General features: G+C 47.2%; 1 protein-coding gene across 2 annotated transcripts; it reads left to right on the forward strand.

The window, feature by feature from the left end:
- Positions 1 to 2057: 2057 nt before the first annotated feature.
- TMEM98 (transmembrane protein 98) lies at positions 2058 to 12736 on the forward strand. Of its 2 annotated transcripts, XM_011992865.1 has the most exons (8): positions 2058 to 2131; positions 2470 to 2545; positions 2618 to 2802; positions 4305 to 4436; positions 5436 to 5469; positions 7477 to 7592; positions 10562 to 10621; positions 11873 to 12736. In XM_011992865.1, exons 3-8 carry the CDS (start codon positions 2672 to 2674, stop codon positions 12078 to 12080), a joined length of 681 nt encoding a protein of 226 aa, XP_011848255.1. In that variant the 5' UTR covers positions 2058 to 2131; positions 2470 to 2545; positions 2618 to 2671; the 3' UTR covers positions 12081 to 12736. The 2 variants fall into 2 exon arrangements, with proteins under 2 accessions (XP_011848255.1, XP_011848256.1); XM_011992866.1 differs by lacking the exon at positions 2058 to 2131 and having other exon boundaries at positions 2624 to 2802.
- The last annotated feature ends 293 nt before the right edge of the window (positions 12737 to 13029 follow it).

Here is a 13029-nt window from a genome sequence, read left to right on the forward strand (position 1 = left end):
CTCCGAGAAACACACTCAGCTCACACGCACTGAGAAGCACACTTAAGATAGACAGGTCACACATAGAAGCACACTCAGAGAAACAGTTCACACGCACTCAGAAACGCACTCCGAGAAACACACTCAGCTCACACTCAGAAGCACACTCAAGATAAACACTCAGCTCACACACAGAAGCACACTCGGAGAAACATTCAGCTCACACAAACTCAGAAACACCCTCTGAGAAACACACTCAGCTCACACCCACTCAGAAGCACACTCAAACAGCTCACACAAGCACATTCAGAAAACACTCAGAAACACACTCAGCTCACACTCAGAAATACACTCCGAGAAACACACTCAGCTCACACATTCAGAAGCACACTCTGAGAAACACGCAGCTCACACACACAAAGAAAAACAGCTCGCGCACACTCAAACACAAACACTCGGAGAAACACACTCAGAAGCACACTCAGCTCACACACACCCCGAGAAACACGCGCAGAGAAACACAAGGCACAGGAAGAGAGAGGAAACCAAGTGGGTGGTCTTGAAAGCCTGGGATGGGGGAGGGGAAGGAGAGACACTGAGAAGGGGGAGACGGGAGCAGCAGAGGGAAAGATGCATGGAGAGAGAAACAGAGATAAAGACAGACGTAAGAGGAGGCAGAAAACACAGGCCAAAAGGAGGTGGATGAAAGGACAGTACAGAGAAACACACATCGAGAGAAATAGAGGTGGACCCTGACAATTACCCCCTTCCCCCCACCCTACCTCTCACAAAATCAGAGATACACACAGATGAAAGAGGCAGATGCCAACCTTCTCATCTTTGTGGTCCAGTGAGCTCCAGGTGGGAGAGCAGCTCTGTGAGCCCTTTGAGAAAGGCCTCCTTGGCACTTTAAGCCAGGCACGTCCCAGCCTTGTCTACCTAGCAAACTCCTGCGCATCCTTCAAAACCCAGCTCAAGCATCAGCACTCCTGTGGAAGTGTCAGTACCCAGAAAGTGTCATGCAAACATATTTACTCTCCTTTCTGTGTTCTTCTGCAGGAAGCACAGGCACATGGAGTTGAAGTGGTTTGTCACCTGTCTGCCTCTCCCACCAGCTTCTTAAGATCAGGGTCTCTGTCTTATCCGTCTCCAATCTCCATTGCATGATGCACAGTAGATGGTCCATAAATACTCAGTGAATGGTGACTGAGAGCGTTTGAGCCCTCCAATATATGGAGGATAGAATTAAGTGCAAATAGAGGAAAAGCACCATCCTGGTATTGTACCAGGACTCCTAAGTCGGAGTGTCCTTTTTTCACGTGGAGAAATTAAAGCCCAGAGAGGGGAGAATGCTTGCACAAAGAGAGGCAAGCAGGAGGCCTCCAGTGAAATAACAGTGAATATGTACTTTTGTGAGATGCCTTTGTTCTTCTGGCTTATGAGTTTAAAATAGGTGTGAAAGACCCCTATTCTTCAGTTCCTTTCTCCAGAGGTAGCTACTGTTATCAAGTTACATTTTATGTGTGTTTGTGCGTATCTATGTGTTCATACCAAAAAAAATTCTGTGCACACACTAGTGTATACAAATGCACGGACTTCTTTCATTCTTCTTTTGTATACAAATAAAAGAATTCTATGAGAAAAAGAAATAAATGTGAAAGAGTCTCCTGAGTGAAAACAGGCAAGAGGCAATGGACACTTTAATGCCAGTTCTAAGTTTCCAGCATTGAAACTGACAATTAGAACTCTTTTCAGAACCTTTACAGTCTTCTTTCTTCCTTGGTAAGGAAAAGTATAGTGAATGCCCATCTCAGTTTAAGCGGATGGCTTTCTGCCTCCTGACTGCATATTGGACAAATTCTGTAACCTCCTTGAACCTCAGTTTCCTCAACTGTAAAATGGGGTTACTAATGTCCACTTCATAAGATTGTTGTTGGAAAAGTTTGAACAAAGTACCTGGTGCAGAGTAGATCCTCAGTAAATACAGTTTCATCTTTCCTCTTCTTTAATGGGTGTTCTTTTGTGCATGTGTTTATGGATGTGAAAACAACTGCTAGTTAAAATGTTTCCTTTTGTCTAGGGTTTAAAAAGCTATCTTAAGGCCGGGCGTGGTGTCTCATGCCTGTAATCCCAGCACTTTGGGAGGCCCAAGGCGGGTGGATCACTTGAGGTCAGGAGTTCAAGACCAGCCTGGTCAACATGGTGAAACCCCGTCTCTACTAAAAATACAAAAAATTAGCTGGGTGTGGTGGTGGGCACCTGTAATCCCAGCTACTTAGGAGGCTGAGGCAGGAGAATCTCTTGAACCCAGGAGGTGGAGGTTGCAGTGAGCCGAGATTACGCTATTGTACTCCAGCCTGGGCGACAGAGCTAGACTCCATCTCAAAAAAAAAAAAAAAAGCTGTCATAGTCCAATTGGGAGCAAATTCTTCTGATAAAGGAAAAGGCAAATTTGGGGCACGGCATAAAATGTACCTTGGTTCTCTTCAGGCCCTCAGATCTCTGCAGGTGTCGTGGAGGAACCTAGCACCTGTCATCCTCTCCCCCAATTTGCCACTTCCAGCAGGTAAGACCCACCTGTCCCACTCTCTTTCATGGCTTGTTGACCAGATCTGATCTGACTTCATGTTCTCTCAAGCTTTAGCCCATAAGGAGGATGTGAGTGGGACTGAGTCAGGAGCCCTCCGGAAGCATGGAGACCGTGGTGATTGTTGCCATAGGTGTGCTGGCCACCATCTTTCTGGCTTCGTTTGCAGCCTTGGTGCTGGTTTGCAGGCAGCGCTACTGCCGACCGCGAGACCTGCTGCAGCGCTATGATTCTAAGTGAGTGAGCCCATGGAGGGCAAAGAGGAGGGGTGGGCTCCAACTAAAGAAAAAGAGAGGAACACGTAGTTCAGTGTTGGGCAACTCTAACTCAGCTTTTTGGTTCTAAAATGGTGCCTGCAGGTGTCCTTCCCTATAAAGGCCTCAGAGTTTAAGAATGTTCCTTAAGCCTCCCAACATCCTGAGTCACCTCCTTCTCTGCTTTCTGAGCCAAGAAGGAAGTCACTGAATATGAACATGTTCACCTAGCATAAAAGCTCAGCCATCTGTCTCAAACTGGCCACCTCACTTAGCAGTTGGACAAGCTAAATCACTTTCCAGCCAGACCCAGAGGAACAGAAATCAGATGCCCACACTCTGCCCATACATCTAAGCAACAAACATTTGGTTTTGTGAAATTCCAACTTAGGACTGTCTCTCTCTTTGCACAGCAGAGTTTTTTTTTTGTTTTTTTTTTTTTTTGAGATGGAGTTTCGCTCTTGTCTCCCAGGCTGGAGTGCGATGGTGCAATCTTGGCTCACTGCAGCCTCTGCCTCCCGGGTTCAAGTGATTCTCCTGCTCCAGCCTCCCATGTAGCTGGGATTACAGGCATGCACCACCATGCTCAGCTAATTTTTGTATTTTTAGTAGAGGTGGGGTTTCACCATGTTGGCCAGGCTGGTCTTGAACTCCTGACCTCAGGTGATCTGCCCGCCTCAGCTTCCCAAAGTGCTGGGATTACAGGCATGAGCCACCATGCTCGGCCTGCCCAGCAGATTTATTTGTGATGCATTGTATGTGAAATATATTTTGTAAGCAGGATTTAATTTTCAATTTAGGGATATTTTAATTGATAGACCCTTCAGGGATTAACCCTTAGTTTTTCTCATCCTTCTGTCTTAATCCTATCAGCATCTTTGTCAAGTGATTCATAATTTATAAATGCCCATTTATATGATCCAGGAAAGCGTTTCTATTGAACAGAATGCCATGGTATCTCATTTTCTAAAGTACCCTGTTGTAAAATTTGAGGTGTTTTTACTTCTTTCACTTTTCCAGTGTTACTAGGAAAAGGCAGGGATATAGGGATGGACCAAAGTGGTTCACAAGAGTTATTCTGCAGACCAGGTAGGGAGCCCCTGTAGGTTTGGGTAATAGGAACCACCGCCTCTCTATAAAATGTAGGATTAAAGGGAAAATATGTTACAGAAGGGTATAATTTTGTCCTGAAGGGATATCCCTAACATCTTTGTAATCAGGTAGTTACACCCTACTCTTTCTGACTCCATTTCACTTTGCTTTTGTTTTAGTGCCCCCGGCCTGCCTCCCCAACTCACTGTCTAGCCATGTGCCCTGCCTTGCACTGCAGCCCCACTAGGCTTAGGTTTGGATCCGGGACAAGTGGTCTCTGCTCTAGCTTATCGACTCCCTTCCTTCTTTTATGTGTATGTGGGCCTCAGTGAGGAGAGGGTCAGCAGCAGTCACCCACCATGAAACCATTTGACAGGGGCCTTTTCTTCCAGGCCCATTGTGGACCTCATCGGTGCCATGGAGACTCAGTCTGAGCCCTCTGAGTTAGAACTGGATGATGTCGTTATCACCAACCCCCACATTGAGGCCATTCTGGAGAATGAAGACTGGATCGAAGATGCCTCGTAAGGCTATGGGAACTGTTTGCTTTTCCACGGCCCCCCGGGCTTCTGGAAAATGGTGCCCTTTGCTGGTGTCCTTTGCCAGAGTACTTAGCTGGCATTCAAGAACAGTCACTCTGTTACTTGCTGCTCTTTCCTGTGCCTTTAGTGTTGGGGGAAATCAGAATATGACTTGAAAGTGTTTGTCCTTTCCTTCTGTGCCCACATTTTGTAGACCTGAACACTGCGGCCTATAGATGTGTGGCAAAGGTTGTTATAAAGTCACCCTGGTGTGCTTGGGTTATCCTTGAGGTGCCCATAAATTTGGCTCAGGCTCCAGAGATGCAGCTTTTTTCTTTAGGATCTCAGGGATCTCTCCATCCAACAGGACCCCCTACATTTTGAGAAGCGGCTGCTACTTCATTGCCTTATCCATTTAGCCATCCATTCCCTGGGCACATGTTTATGGGGCATTATGTGCAGGGTGTTGGGTCAGGTACTGCAGATACTGAAACAGTTGAGAAGACAGTTATAGTCAGTATCACAGAAACTGTAAGAGATCCCTGCGTACAGTGCAGTAGGCACATGGAGAAGGCAGTGTCTAGGTTTGCCTGGGTTGGGGAAGTTGAGCTGGATCTCACGGAATATTACCACAGAGGAGGTGCCTTTTGACTTGGGTCTTGAAAGATGAGGAGGAGTTCCCCAGGCTGAGCACAGGGGAAGGACACATTGGGCAGAGGGAACAGTCTACCAGAAGCTTGAGAGTTATAATAAAGCATGACTCACTAGGCACACAGTGGAGCTTGCTGGAAGAGTAGATTGGGTGCGGGGAGGAGAAGGGAGGGGAGGTGCTCTCTCGTTTAACTCATGGGCTGGTCCATGTTGACACTGAGGCATTCCCACTCTCAGTGGTTGGTATTTGACTGTGCCCACTGGTCAGGGCGAGTTGAGGAGCAAGGGTGGGAGCTGGAGGGTGGTGAGCCCCTCCAGATGAGCACTGATGACGACTTCTTGTTTTCCCAGGGGTCTCATGTCCCACTGCATTGCCATCTTGAAGGTAAACCTCTTTCATTTCTCTGTGGGATAAAGGGGAGTCAAAAAGCACCGCTGTGTATGGACGGAGTAGAACAGGACCTTAGAAAGGGCACTGACCCCTCGCAAGAGGCTTTTCCTTAACCTGACACTTGGAATTTTTGTGGTTTCCTTCCTTTCCTGCCTGGACTGGCTGTTTACAGAATCTCAAGGCTGTTTCAAAGGCTTTATTTCATCTGGTTCTCTTAATTCAATGACCTGCGGGAAAGACAGCCTAGGTACACAGCCACCGTTTCACCCCTTATAGAGAAAGCTGTGTGTGCCTGAGACCATGTAGCTGCCAAGAGAAATGGGGTTTCCCTGCTTCCCCCTGCACACTTTTTTTTCCACTAACAGAGTTCAGGCCTGTACAGTGAGTTTCTTTCTGTATTTGGATTTCTACTGTGACTACAAAGTCATCACTAGCCCTCTTTGGCTGTGACCATAGTCAGCCAAATGGGACAATCATTGTTAAAAAACCAAAGCAGGCATACTTCAATCTGAAGGCAGACGATTTTTTCTTTGAATGCCTGGAATCTTTGAAATATTGCATCCAATTTGCATTTTGGGTGATTTTATGGTTTTAGCATTTGTTTTCAATTCTTGTCTGTTAATATCCTACCTAATAGAATAATAGCTATACTGAAATATTCGGCCAGTTGCAAATATCAGGTTTCTTTTTTTACATCAGTAACCTGGGTAATCACACATTTACCTCTTTGACTAGTAAATATTCAAGATTTCAAAAGAGACAACTTTGTCTTTTCTTTAGTGACATTCAGTAGAAGACACTATTAATAAAATATTCTTTACCCCACCTCTTCTTTGGCTGTCTCTCTCAGGGGATGGATAAATGCCTACTAGGAAATTATTATCTCAGAGTCCAGGTTTAGTTAATTCCGAGAGGCTCTTTGGATATACAAATATGGCTATAGATATAAATATGGTTATTGATAGAGCTAGGTAGGCATAATGACTAGAGGATAATGCTATACTACATTTCCCTTCTCCCAGCCAAGATGTGTCCTGGGCCTGGGTTTTGTCTCCTGTTCTCATCTATTAGGAGGATAAATGGCATCTGTGGTGTGAGACGAATCAGCTGGAGGGAGTCGTATTGAATTGGAATCAGTGTCTACCCGGGGAACCTCAGATCAAAGGAGAGGGCTTCTAAGTCCCCTCTTGGGATCTTAAGACACTTTTGCTAGGTCACCCGCCCTTGAGTCTCTGTGGTGGGAGCTGGGAGAGGGGTCTGGGCTAACGCCCGGATGGACCTTTGGGCTTCTTTCTGCTCTCTACTGTCCAGTTCCAAGTATAGGTCAGGTAGAGGTGCTTCCTTGCCATGGATAGAGATGCACCCATGTTGGTTGGTTCTAGCATGGGGAGGCCTGGAAAGGGGAAGCAAGCTCTGGGGTGGCCAGCTCTGTGGGTGGACAACAAAGAAGGCTGTATGTCAGTCTTGCCTTTTCCCTGCTTTTCCTAAGGTCCTTTCATCATCAGCTTGACAAACACGCTAATATATTACCTGAGACCATTGTTGAAATAAGTGCTGTTCTTGGAGCATGTGCTCAAAGGGAACAATGGCCCTTTGTTCAGCCCCATTCCTGAGGGTGCCCTGCTGGAGATATTTATTCTTGTGGAAGTCTAAACCATGAGATGAAGGAATAGAAAAAGAAAGTAGGTTTTTCTCCTAAGCGAGAAGGTGAAATTGGAGCACATGATTTTTCTCAGACAGATTATTTCAGCTTAGTCTTCCCAGAGCCCACACCCAGCCCTTGATCTGTGGCTCCCACCCCAGTTCCTCTCCCAGCCATGCCCTTGGCTTTTGCCACTTCCCACCCGTTTCCTCTCATCTCTGTACTTTTCACATCTGGCCATTAGGTTAGGGGGCCAGCTGCAATGGGACTCATGGCAGGTGAGTTTGTCTTGGGGGGTGATGGTGAGGCCCTGAGTGGAGCCGGGTCAGCCCTCATCTCTCTTCTCCCTGCCGCATTAGATTTGTCACACTCTGACAGAGAAGCTTGTTGCCATGACGATGGGCTCTGGGGCCAAGATGAAGACTTCAGCCAGTGTCAGCGACATCATTGTGGTGGCCAAGCGGATCAGCCCTAGGTGAGCGATTGGCAGCCTCGAGGTCCCCACACTCCGTGAGGAAAGAGAGGGGCTGGATGCTGGGGTGGCCGCAGAGCTGGGCTCTTCTTTAAAATGGTGCACAGGCAACTTCAGCTATTTGTTTCCCACACATTTACAGAGTGACCAGGAGGGTTTAGATATCGAGACTTCCCAGCTAAGTTGTGCTCCCACCATCCCCACCTGCAGCATGACCCATCTGAGAGGGCTTTGAGGAAGCTCCAGCAGGTGCCTAGTCCTGACCCCGTCCTAGACTCTGCCTTGCAGAGCCCGTAGTGGCCCCTCTTTCCCAGCCACACACCAGCTCCCCTTGCCACACCTTCCTCCCAGGCCAACATTTCACACAGACGCCCACACCCCTGTCTCTGCATGAATCTGTATTGGAGACTAGCTTGGGGGACCCACTCCGGCTGTGCCCACTGCTCCATCCCTGGCCCAGGTCAGCAGCCTCCAGCACTGGGTGGGAGCTGAAGCCATATGGCATTCAACCTCCCAAATTCCAGGCTGACTGTGAAATCCCGTGTGGGAGGCAACCAGCAGGATTGCAGTCAACAGCTACACCCCCTCATTTGGGCTTGATTTCCTGAAGAAAAATAAAGCCCTTAGAGCCAAGGGCTGTACTAAGTTTGTGCTGCCACCTGGTGGCTGGTATGCTGATGTGCAAATCAGAGGGTTTTCCACCGGGAGGGCACCTCTGTATGCCTGGTGAAACAATGGCACTGCTGTAAGTTCCAGGGACCCACACGTTCCTTGTTGCCATGGCCCCGGGTAAATCACGGGGAACCAGCCCTTTCTCTGCCTCAAGATTAACCAAATAAAAACGACCAGTTTCCTGAGTCGCCACGTGAGTTCCTTTGAGGGAAGACACGACCTGGTCAGCTTGAACTCGGTTCAGGCAGTTCGTGAGTTGAGAGAGTGGGAGGGAGATAATCCAGGGAGGGACTCAGCCCAGAACAGTTCCCGGCTTTCTCTGGAGTTGCTCCAGTGGGGTGTAGCTACATGGTCAGCTCCTGGCTTTATAAGAACCTGCGTCCCAGGCTCAGGGTGGGCACTGGGCATTCCTTCCCCATTATTTATTTTTATTTATTTATTTTTGAGATGAAATCTTGCTCTGTCACCCAGGCTGGAGTGCGGTGGTGTGATCTTGGCTCACTGCAACTCCAACCTCCTGGGTTCAAGAAATTCTCCTGCCTCAGGCCCCTGAGTAGCTGGGACTACAGGCACCTGCTGCCTTGCCCAGCTAGTTTTTGTGTTTTTAGTAGAGAGGCGGTTTCACCATGTTGGCCAGGCTGGTCTTGAACTCCTGACCTCAGGTGATCCGCCCACCTCGGCCTCCCAAAGTGCTGAGATTATAGGCGTGAGCCACCACACCCAGCCTCCTTCCCCATTAGTTTTAAATATTCTGCACTGTAGTATCCACTAGACCCTTCATCATGCTTTTTGTGCCTTCTAAGAGCCATTTGGGGGCCAGGCAGATTCCTGTGATATGGGTTATAAGGCAGCACTTTCAGGAGGTTGAGGTTTCTGTGTGAGCCTGGGTGAGTAGGATCAGTACTGGTCCTAAGGTGAGGGTGTGGCATTGTCTAAAGGGTGGACCAGCCCTGGTGCTCACAGGCCGGTCCTAAAGAGCACCTTGGACTACTTCTAGAATGCTCTGTGCCATAATTCAGCCAGGGTCTTCACTTTGTCCTTTTGCCCTCACTCTTTTTTCTCCTTCTGGCCATGTTTTGTCCCCATTGTTTTTCCTGCTCCATTTATCCCACACAGTGTGTTGATGGCCTATTAGTCTCGAGGTGGTGGCTTCAGTACTAGAGAAAGGGACTGGCTGAGACAGGCGCCGAGGGTGACTGTGTCTCTGCATGTCCTCACCAGCCCCACAGCCCTGAATAAGAGTGTTTGAGGCCATCTTTTTTCAAGTGCTTTTAGAAATCAAACAATACATCTTTATTTTTTCTTCCTGTCGAGTGTTTATAAGCAGATTTGGAGCAAAACCTTGTACCACGCAAATCAGAATGGAGTGTAGTTCTGAACTTGATTTTAAAAATTAACCACATGGTAGAAGAAATCCAGTAGAGCAGTGTGAAGCCAAATGAAACTCATGGCCTTCTTTTTCCATGTCTTACATACCTTTAGCTTTGTATTTTTTTTTTTTCCTGAATACAAGAGTAATTCATGCTTCTAAAAATTTAAAATACTGCAGACATAGATGACCTGGAAAGTCTACTCCCTCCCAATTGTAGGAAGTAACCACTATTAAGTGGTGAGTGTTCTTCCAGATCCTTCCCAATCCCACATTTCAGAGCTTTTGTTTATCTATTTTTATGCAAATGACAGATCGAGCTTTACATATTATTTGGCAATTTGCCTTTTTAATATAGTAGTAATCTTGAACATCATTCCATATGTATGACTGTATTTTTAAAAACCACTGGAACTGAAACAAAACTGGAAAACAAAATAGTCTCTACAAAGACTGAACCTGAAGTCTTTGTGCCTCAGTGTCTGAGAATGCAGAAGCAATTGGAGAAAGAACCATTAAAGACCGGGTCTAGAATATCAAAAACGAAGAATTGGAATAAAGATAGAAAGGAAGGAAGGGGCTGGGTGTGGTGGCTCACGCACCTGTAATCCCAGCACTGTGGAATGCTGAGGTGGGCGGATCACCTGAGGTCAGGAGTTCAAGGCCACCCTGGCCAACATGGTGAAACCCCGTCTCTACTAAAAATACAAAAATTAGCCAGGCACGGTGGTGTGCGCCTGTAATCCCAGCTACTTGGGAAGCTGAGGCAGGAGAATCACTTGAGTCCGGGAGGTGGAGGTGGCAGTGAGCTGAGATAGTACCCCTGCACTCCAGCCTGGGTGACAAAGCGAGACTCTGTCTCAGAAAAAAAAAAGAAGGAGAAAAGGAGATCAAGAAAGTGAAGTACTGAATACCTTTTGCCTCTGGTCAGGGTGGATGATGTTGTGAAGTCGATGTACCCTCCGTTGGACCCCAAGCTCCTGGACGCACGGTGAGAGCGGTGGTGGGTGCATGTTCGGTTTGTCATGCAGAGGTCCACAACCGTTTTATCAGATCTGTGAGACTGGCTGACTGGCTTGTGTAGGGAGGGTGGCTTTGCGGACTCCTTAGGCTGCCCGGGCCTTGGGTGCCATTTACTTCAGTGAGCGGCTCCTGACTGGGTGATAGAGGCCAGTCCTCTCCTGAAACCCAAGAGAAGAAAGAGCCAGTCTGAGATTTTAAATTGTTATGATTAGACATCTGGCCATGTTACATGCTAACTGTGCCTTCCCTTCTACCTTTCCTCTTGCCCCCTCTGATTTTTGGACCCCAGAAGCAGATATGCCTTAGCTGTGAGTGCCGCCCCGTGGGGCGGTGGGGCAGTGGTTCCCAGAGCAGTGAGAATGGAGGTGACAGGTCAGCCACGGCTGTGCTCACCTGCCACCAGATGTGCACATACACAGAGTGTACTTAGCCGTATGAAATTGTTATGTTCCTGTACCAGATGCATCCCATTTAAGAAAGATAGATTCTTTTCTGCCTTGGATTTGTATGACTGTTTCATACGCATGTAACAGTTGCCAGATCGGCAATGGGTCACAGTGCTTCAACTTTGGTTTCTCTGCCCCACTCCTACTGCTGCCCAGCTTTGTCCATGGGTTAATAACCTGTAACATATTCTCAAATGCATCATGGTACTCACTATATAAAAGGTATTCTACAGTGAATTTTTCAGCACTGAAAAATCTACTCCTCACTTTGGTTTTCAATTACATTTTTTGTTTTTTTTGAGTTGGATAAACCAGCCCTGGGCCTTACCGATTTGTAATCAGTAAGGAATGTTTAAGTGAGGGTGTGTCTGTCCTGTGTTTAAGTGGGCAGCAGTTGGGGATTGTGCTCATCTGATTGATCATATCTGAACTGTTTCACAAGGCGCTCTTTGGGGGAGATGTTAATAGGTGTGCTGCAGAAAATGGCTTCCACAGTCTTAAATAGGCTTGTGAGAGACAGCCTGTTATATTCTCCTCGGAGCTTTATCAGGTACATCTCAGAAGGCTCTGAGGCAGGCTTCAGTTAACCTTGTTTAACCTAGCCATCTCCAAATTTATTTGAGCATGGAACCAACTTTAAATTGCATACCTACCAACATCCTAGGGAAAGGTGTGCAGTTTGGGGAATACTAGTCAAAAAGTCTATCTATTTGGGCTTTTGTGCAAAGTCCCTTGTTTCCTAGGAAACCTGACCCTATTTTTTTTTCCCCTAGGACAACTGCCCTGCTCCTGTCTGTCAGTCATCTGGTGCTGGTGACAAGGAATGCCTGCCATCTGACGGGAGGCTTGGACTGGATTGACCAGTCTCTGTCGGCTGCTGAGGAGCATTTGGAAGTCCTTCGAGAAGCAGCCCTAGCTTCTGAGCCAGATAAAGGCCTCCCCGGCCCCGAAGGCTTCCTGCAGGAGCAGTCTGCAATTTAGTGCCTACAGGCCAGCAGCTAGCCATGAAGGCCCCTGCTGCCGTTCCTGGGTGGCTCAGCTTAGCCTTCCACTTTTTCCTGTAGAGTTAGTTGTTCTCCATGGCTCAAGAGTTCACCTGTGTGTGCATAGTAAAGCAGGAGATCTGCATCAGTTTATGCCTCTGTTGCAGTTGCAAACTGTGGCTGGTGAGTGGCAGTCTAATACTACAGTTAGGGGAGGTGCCATTCACTCTCTGCACAGAGGAGCACTGAAAACTGGTGGACTGTCAGCTTTATTTAGCTCAGCTAGTATTTTCAAGAAAATTGAGCCAGCGTCTAAGAAATCAAGAGGTTTCACGTTAAAATTAGAATTTCTGGCCTCTCTCGATCAGCCAGAATGTGTGGCAATTCTGATCTGCATTTTCAGAAGAGGACAATCAATTGAAACTAAGTAGGGGTTGCTTCTTTTGGCAAGACTTGTACTCTCATCTGGCCTGTTTCATTTATTTGTATTATCTGCCTGGTCCCTGAGGCGTCTGAGTCTCTCCTCCCCCTTACAGGTTTGGGTTTGAAACTGAGGAACTATGAAGTTGATGATTTCTTTTTTATCATTATGCCTGCAATTTTACCTAGCTACCACTAGGTGGATAGTAAATTTATACTTAATGTTTCCCTCAAGTGTGTAGTTATTGAGTCAAATTCATATGGATGGTGTATTGTGGGACATACTTAGATGGAAGGAGAGAGCCTAAGAATCCTGAAGATGATTTCTGTGTATGCCTTAAAATGAGATATTTAGGCTGGGTGCGGTGGCTCACACCTGTAATCCTCGCACTTTGGGAGGCTAAGTTGGGTGGATTGCTTGAGCCCAGGAATTTGAGACCAGCCTGGGCAACGTGGTGAAACCTCATCTCTACAGAAACTACAAAAATTAGCTGGACATGGTGACACATGCAGCTACTTGGTAGGCT

This window comes from Mandrillus leucophaeus, unplaced genomic scaffold (assembly GCF_000951045.1).
Source record: "Mandrillus leucophaeus isolate KB7577 unplaced genomic scaffold, Mleu.le_1.0 Scaffold419, whole genome shotgun sequence".
Classification (NCBI taxonomy): domain Eukaryota; kingdom Metazoa; phylum Chordata; class Mammalia; order Primates; family Cercopithecidae; genus Mandrillus; species Mandrillus leucophaeus.